Source organism: Neofelis nebulosa, chromosome 4 (assembly GCF_028018385.1).
Source record: "Neofelis nebulosa isolate mNeoNeb1 chromosome 4, mNeoNeb1.pri, whole genome shotgun sequence".
NCBI classification, from domain to species: Eukaryota; Metazoa; Chordata; class Mammalia; order Carnivora; family Felidae; genus Neofelis; species Neofelis nebulosa.
Window position 1 is genome coordinate 159,188,176 of NC_080785.1, and position 8,464 is coordinate 159,196,639.

Genomic DNA, 8,464 nt, shown 5'->3' on the forward strand with positions numbered 1-8,464 from the left:
GTGAGTGTGGTCTGACTCTGATGCTTTTGAGGTAGCGAGATAGGCAAGCAACTCATGATCAAAATTTAGGTCACTCACATCTTCTTTATCCATTCATCAATCCATGGACATTTGGGCTCTTTCCATAACTGGCTATGGTTAATAACACTGCTATAAACATTGGGGTACATATGCCCCTTTAATGGATAAAGAGGATGTGGCATATATATATATGTGTGTGTGTGTGTATATGTATATATATATATATATATATATATATATATATATATAATGGAATATTACTCAGTGATCAAAAAGAATGAAATATTATATATATATATAATGGAATATTACTCAGTGATCAAAAAGAATGAAATCTTCCATTTGCAACAACGTGGTTGGAACTAGAGTGTATTATGCTAAGCAAAATATGTCAATCAGGGAAAGATAAATATCATATGATTTCACTCATATGTGAAACTTAAGAAACAAAAGCGATGAACATAGGGGAAGGGAAGGAAAACTAAGATGAAAACAGAGAGGGAGGCAATTTATAAGAGACTCAAAAATAGAGAAGAAATTCAGGGTTGCTGGAGAGGAAGTGGGTGGGGGGAGGGGCTAAATGGGTGATGGGCATTAAGGAGGGCACTTGTTGGGACGAGCACTGGGAGTTATATGTAAGTGATGTATCACTGGGTTCTACTCGTGAAACCAACACTCCACTGTATGTTAACTAACTTGAATTGAAATAAATAAATGTAAGGTGTGCTTGGGTGGCTCAGTCAGTTAAGCATCCGGCTTCGGCTCAGGTCATGATCTCACAGCTCTTGAGTTCAAGCCCCATGTCGGGCTCTGTGCTGACAGCTTAAATTCTATGTCTCTGCCACTCTCTGCCCCTCCCCAGCTCAGGCCGTCTGTCTCTCTCTCTCTCCTCTCTCTCTCTCTCTCTCCCCCTCTTAAAAATAAATAAAAATATTTCAAAATACAAATTATTTGGTTTTTTATCTATAATATTTTATTATGTGTCTGTAAAAGAACTCTATTTTTGGCATGCCTGGGTGGCTCTGTGGGTTGAGTGTCCAACTTTGGCTCAGGTCATGATCTTGCAGTTGACAAGTTCGAGCACCGCATCAGGCTGTGTGAGATTATGTTTTTTTCACTTATATGTCCAAAGTTCCTTTGTATATCAGTATCTTAACTGCTCTTCTTAATAGTGGACACTTAATATATTAATGTGTCTTCTAGATCGGTTTTATTCTCCTCATTAGGATCCTGGTCTCTTAGTACCTTGTTCCACAATGTGTACAACAGTCACTTCCTTACTCAAGTGTTCACCAAATATGCATCTCCAAGAAAAGTCTTCATGGAGCAACAAACTTTAATAAATAGATTGACTTTAGAATATGATCTCAGACTCTAGGTGTCCTTTAATATCCTGAAGCAATATTTTATTTTATTTTATTACTTTTTAAAATTTAAATTATAGTTAGCTTTGTTGAGGCCAAAGAAAATGTTGAGATGCAAAGTTGTATGTATATATTACATGTGTTTTTTCAAATAAACACATATACGCATATGTACATAAACACAAACTCACTTAAAAGAAATCTTATCTGAGTACAGTTGGCAAGAATGTTGCATTAGTTTCAGGTGCACAAGGTAGTGATTCAACGTCTCTGCCCATTACGCGGTGCTCACCACAAAGGTAGCTGCTGTCTGTTATCATACAAACCCATCCAGTATCATTGACTGTATTCCATACCCCGTGCCTTTTTTCCCCAAGACTCATTAATTCCATAACTGGAAGCCTGTATCTCCCACTGCCCCTCACCCATTCTGCCCATCCCCCCACTTCCCCTCAGGCAAACCATGAGTTTTTTTTCTCTGCCTTTGTAGGTCTCATTCTGCTCTTTTGTGTGTTTGTTTATTCACTTAAAATTTTTTTTAATGTTTATGCATTTAATTTTGAGAGAGAGGTGTGGGGAGAGGCTGAGAGAGGGAAAGACAGAGAATACCAAGCAGCCTCATGTCAACACAGACCCTGACATGGGGGTTGAACTCACAAAATGTGAGATTGTGACCTGAGCCAATATCAAGAGGCAGGTGCTTAACCAACTGAGTCATCCAAGAGCCCCATCTTTATTCATTTTAATAGCAAACTCATACATAATCTCTTATATTATGTTGAAAGGAAACTTAAGAGAAAGTTGATGGTGTAGTTATTAAAAGAGTAAATGTTTGAATTAATATGCGTTTAAAAGAATGAAGATGTGTAGACACAAAGATTTCAAGATAGACATAATAGACATACATCTAAAGGATGAATTACTTTTCCTGTCATGATGCCTCCCAGACGTCAAAATCTGAAGCATCTTGCAGTTACCTACTAAGAAATTCTCTACCAGCTAAAGAGGATGATTATCTGTAAATTGATTGTAAATCTCCTTTTCTACTTAGAGATGAGATTACAATGCAAAATGCCTTTACCCAGGGGAAACTCCATGAATGAAGGGAGAACCCTAATCTCAGATATTTATTTATTTATTTATTTATTTATAATTATTTTTTAATGTTTATTTATTTTTGAGAGAGAGAGAGACAGAGCATGAGCAGGGAAGGGGCAGAGAGAGAGGGAGACACAGAATCTGAAGCAGGCTCCAGGCTCTGAGCTGTCAGCACAGAGCCCGACGTGGGGCTCGAACTCACAAACTGTGAGATCATGACCTGAGTCGAAGTCGGACGCTTAACCAACTGAGCCACCCAGGTGCCCCCCTAATCTCAGATTCTTAACAAAATTTCATTGGAACAACATTTGTCATTTGAAGTCCTAACGCTGATGTAAAATAACTACATTGGTGTTTTAAAATTCATTTATGTTCTTACATTCGATGCATCAGAAGCCTGAAGTGGCTCACCTTGGTCTAAAATGAAAATGGTTGCAAGGCCTGATTTCTTCTCAAAGCTACCGGGAAGAACCTGTTTACTTTTCTATTCCAAGCTCATATTATACTGCAAGAAAAAAAATCTCACCATATTTCATATAATTAAAAAAGTCTTTACAAAGAGGGGCTGAACAGCAGCTCTTAATTGTGATGTGGAATGAAAGTCCTAAAAGTGTGCAAATGTGTCATGAAGCTGTGGTACGTAGTGCTCAGGGTCCGTATGAAGGAGCTTTTTTCTCCTCCTTGTTGAAAAGGAAAACCGGAATGTTGTGTAGATGGCAGGACTGTGTCTCCAACACAAGCCAACAGCTCGGAGATCCAAGGGAACTAATCCACACAGATTTCTCAGTCCTAGACTTGGGCGAAACATTGACATAAGCGTTGGGAGTCGCTGCTGGGAGGTCTGAACTCTGAGAGCAGCGGAGTCCATGAGGAAGGAATACTCAACCCTGGGGTCACGCAGTTATAACCTGGTCTATTGGGAACACAGAACCTCCAGAAAAATGTCCTTTGTGTCCAGACCAGTGTCCCCCAGGGAAATCATGTGCTGCTCCAAAGAGGAGGAGGAGGGGAACGTGCCTCATGAACAGACAGAGGAAACTATAAATACCTCCTGTGCACACCCACTGCCTGTGCCACCGTGGGCTGACGGGCCCAGGTTGTTGCTTGTGGAGTCGAAAGCTTGACTGGGAGACTCATGCTAGTCTCCGTTCTGCCGTCTTGTGTGGGGACGGAGTTTAGACACCACCAGTAACCATCCAGGAGGGATCCAGACGGCCACATGGACACCTCTCCCTCAGAGGTCCCAGCCAGGTGAGTCTGAGAGCTTGGCAAGACCCGGAGGAAAGGGTCAGAGAGAATCAAAGCCAGGTGCATTCACTTGAGGTCACCACACAGCCACCAGCCTAGCCCAGAACCTGGAGATCTCTATGGTCATGTGCTTGGCTGACCATGCCTTCCTGAAAAACCACAGTGGACAAGGTCAGAGAAGGTCCTGTTCCTTTGATACTTGCCTTGTATGGCAGAGTCATAGTAGAATGAATTAAGTGTGTGGTGTAAGAGCCTCAGGCAGAAATCTTATGAAGACGGTGATTCAAAGCCTAGACTGACTGTCACGGTGTGTGCAGAATTCTGTAGAGCAAGGTCTGAACAAACCTTTGGGTGTTGTGCAAACCAGAAACAGGACCAGAGTGTGCCCAACACTCGGCCAAAAAGATCACAACACAAAGCCCAGGAAAAACAGAGAAAAGACGCCACGTCTAAAAAGTGAAAGGGACTTGTCCCACCTTCTCTAAGATCACAGGACATCCAATGGGTCAAAGAAATAGCAAAGTCTCAAGGTGCTTTTTCAAAGAAAAAGCACGTCTCTTACCTTCCATTATAACCTGTCCAACTTTTGCTGTGCTTTGCATATTTCCTGTGCCGAAGGGTGGATTTATTCCCTTAGCACACTTTTCTCTTGGAGCATTCACTCTGTAAGACGATGCACACCCTGAAGATCCCACTAATGTCGTCTTGTGACTGAATTTAATTTTGCTCCTTACTATTTTTGCTGGGCATCGGGGTGGTAACAAGGGTTGGAGTGTTGTCAGAACCAGGGATGTTCTTTCTTCATGGCCCCTCAGATTTCAGCGATCACCTGAGCCATTAGATCTTTTCTGCCACTTACATTTTATTTCACTTTCTTGTTTCCCTCTCTCTCTCTGATTTTGAGAAGATTGTTTGTGTTTCTTTAAATACAGGAAAGGAAATGAGCATGCCAGTCTGACTTGTCAATTTTATTTGTTCATGGGAAACTTACATCATTTGCAGGAATGATAATGGATGTGCACCTCTTGAGTTTTACCCACTCCGAACTTAATTGTTGCGGTTGGAGTGAGAAGTCATGGTAAAAACACAGCCCAGGGATCACTAATTTGGGGTGTGTGTGTGTGTGTGTGTGTGTGCCTTGTGAAATGACATCCATCATCAGATGGTCAGGGGACATGGTCCAATATATTCCAAGGTGATTCTTATAATATAGAAGCCAGAACTCAATCAACACACCATATTCTAGAGAGCTCTATGTCAACTTACAGCAGACTTTGCAGGTAGACTCTAAAATACAAGCAGGACATAGTGTGGGTGAGTGACTCCTTTCTCTTGAAGGGGAACCAGCAACGAGGCCACCTCTTTCTTTGAAATTGCCTGACACGATCTCTGATCATTTTCCTGCTCATTCCCCTTCCCATACATGCTTCCTGTTTTGGACTCAAATAGCTCAAAGTAGGATCATCCTCGGGGCCTTAGCTGAGGCCATTCCCTCTACCATCACACACTTCCCCACACAGGCTCTGGGCTCCTGCCTTCCTTCCCTGCAGGTCTCTGATCAAATGTCACCTAGATTACTGGTCTTGACCAAACACTGATTACAAAATAGCACTCATATCCACGCTCTCCTTTATATCTGCTTTTGTCTCTTCATAGCACTTGACACCCTGTGATGTCTTATTAATATTTGTATTTGATTCTACTCATTCTCCATCACTAGATTATAGTGGCTTTTGGTTTTCAGTATCCCATGCTCATGGCCTAGACAATGCCTGGGACATGTTTGACCCTCACTACATATTCCTCCAATGCAGGAAAGATATTCTTAGTAAGACAGTAAAATACATGACCTCTTCTGGGGAGTGTGGAGCATGAGACCAAAACACCTAACTGAAATGAAACAGGAGGGAATCTCTTCAAATGAACAATCCTTTGGGGACAAAAGGGACAAGATACCGAAATGAACTTCTTGACTGCACAATATAAATGGTAGCATTTCAACTATGTGAGTAAACTGTTGATGTGAAAATTAATGATGTCCTTTGCCTCTTTCTGGGGGTCAGTGCAACCTCATGGAACCAGGAAATATTACACGGATATCAAAATTTCTTCTCCTGGGATTTTCAGAGAGACCAGAGCTGCAGCCCCTCATATTTGGGCTTTTCCTCTCCATGTACCTGATCACTGTGTTTGGCAACCTGCTCATCATCCTGGCCGTCAGCTCTGACTCCCACCTCCACACCCCCATGTACTTCTTCCTGGCCAACCTGTCCTTTGTAGACATCTGCTTCACCTCCACCACCGTCCCGAAGATGCTCTGGAACATCCAGACCCAGACCAAAGTCATAACCTATGAGGACTGTATCACACAAATGAACTTTTTCATAACCTTTGCGGGGATGGATGACTTTCTCCTGAATGTGATGGCCTACGACAGGTTTGTGGCCATCTGTCACCCCCTGCACTACACGGTCATCATGAACCCCCGACTCTGTGGACTGTTGGTTCTGGTGTCCTGGATGACGAGTGTCCTGTATTCCTTGGTACACACCTTAATGGTGTTGCGGCTGTCCTTCTGTACAGAGGTAGAGATCCCCCACTTTTTCTGTGAACTCAATCAGATGATCCAACTTGCCTGTTCTGACACCTTTCTTAATAACGTGGTGATGTATCTTGCAGCTGTGCTGCTGGCTGGAGGTCCCCTTGCTGGGATCATTTACTCTTATTCTAAGATAGTTTCTTCCATACGTGGGATCTCATCAGCTCAGGGCAAGTATAAGGCATTTTCCACCTGTGCATCTCACCTTTTAGTTGTCTCCTTATTTTATTGTACGAGCCTAGGAGTGTACCTCAGCTCTGCTGCTACCCAGGGTTCCCACTCAAGTGCCACAGCCTCGGTGATGTACACGGTGGTCACGCCCATGCTGAACCCCTTCATCTACAGCCTGAGGAACAGAGACATAAAGAGGGCTCTGAAAAGAATCGTTGGGATCCAGTGATATAAGAAACAATCTTCCAAAGGCTGAAGTCATGCCCATGATTGAAGGGCTCAAATCCTCAGAGCCAGGAACTGCCAATCTTTGATCAGACTGTGGAAGTAGGATCTACTCCTTCTATTTATTTCTTGGCATTTCCATTTGTTTGATCAACTTCTCTGTACATTTAAGGAACTCACTTCATTAAGCTTCTGCTGTGACTGAAATACAGACGGTTTTTCCTTTGTCTATTTGCAGGTGTCCCCAAAGTTTACCCCAACCTTGGGTCACAAATGCCTGAAATTTCTTTATCTCACATGGGACTAGTTGGATTTCTTAAAATTAATTACATCTCAAATGACTTATACCATGTCGGGTAAATTTCCCCTAGATTTCCTGAGATCATCATCATGAATTATACGCTTCGTATGGAATAAAGCTACACTTGATCAGTAAGCCATTTCCATTATTTTACTGTCAAGGAGAATACAAAAGCACAGTTTCCACCTTGAGTCTCAGTCTTTTCCTTCGCTTCCTTTAGGACTCCACCTGATGATGTGGACTCTAACATTGTTCCATTCAAGCCTCAAGCAATTCACACCCCGCTCTGGCTAGGAAAGCCTAAGCACTCACCGGCACCCATGTGCTTGTCCACACTCCCACAGTCCTTTCCCGGACCACAGCCTATGCCTTGGCTGCACCAGCCCTTGGGTTCTTATTGTGATTGCAGGACACACGTCCGCAACATCTATCGGAGAACTCTAATAACCCAGGTTTATTACTCATGTATGCTGGAGGGCACATGGGATGCTCAAAAGCCATTCTGGGAGGTCTCAGAAGGGGAGAGAGAGTCAAGAGGAAAAGAGAGAGAGAGGAAGCTGTTGAGGGATCTGGCTTTCTCAAAGACCACGGCCAGGGTGGGTAGCTGGTGTTGGGCTCACACGTTCTTGGAGAATTTTACTGAGTAGAATGTGTGGGCTGAAGGGGAAAATCTGATTCACTCATGTGTCAGTCTCTAGTTTATAAAGGGCTTTCTGAATTGGTACTTCGTGGCTGGGGGTAGCCGACGGCTTATCTGGTGATTGTGGAACACATCTGATGATATGTTTATTCAACATGGTTGTGTTCGAAACGGACCCGGGGAAAATACGTCGTTTCAGTCACTTGCGTTAAACATGCCCTTATGCTTTGCAAGTGGTCTCTTGGTTGTATTCTGTTACTCAGCTCTGGGTCCAGAAACCCTACCATAGTCACTGGGAAAACCTGATTAGCTAATATAGATCTCCTAGTGGAGTGTACTTAGGCAAATTTGAATAAATAGATCGACCTGATATGTTCTTCGTATCGGCCTGACCATAAGTATGAGGAGGCAAACTTTCGAAACACTCATTTTGTGATACACAAAATATTTCTCTCATTTTTAAAAAACATCACAGTTCGTGCTTTGCACCTATTTATTAAAGCATGGAAGATGGTGTTCACCACTGAGGGAGTTTGTTCATCGAGGCGCAGGATTGCTTAGTGTCTTCTACATTTTATCACTGAATTATCTTCCTGTTTCTGCTTGAAAACTTCTAATGTGATCCGCTCATATGATTCTTTGCATTATTACACGAAATAGCTTCCTTTTCCTGATATATGTCACAAATCCCACGGGATGGCGAATGCACAGTATCAGCACCATCTATATAATACGTCCTTTCTGCTCTGAAATCTCTTCCACCTGCTTCACCAGAGGAAGCTTCACCCAAGAACTGC

The 8,464-nt window shown here is 42.7% G+C and overlaps 1 protein-coding gene across 1 annotated transcript; it reads left to right on the forward strand.

The window, feature by feature from the left end:
• The first annotated feature begins 5,794 nt into the window (after positions 1-5,794).
• LOC131510494 (olfactory receptor 7A5-like) lies at positions 5,795-6,800 on the forward strand. Its single transcript, XM_058727682.1, has one exon. It carries the CDS (start codon positions 5,804-5,806, stop codon positions 6,728-6,730), a length of 927 nt encoding a protein of 308 aa, XP_058583665.1. The 5' UTR covers positions 5,795-5,803; the 3' UTR covers positions 6,731-6,800.
• The last annotated feature ends 1,664 nt before the right edge of the window (positions 6,801-8,464 follow it).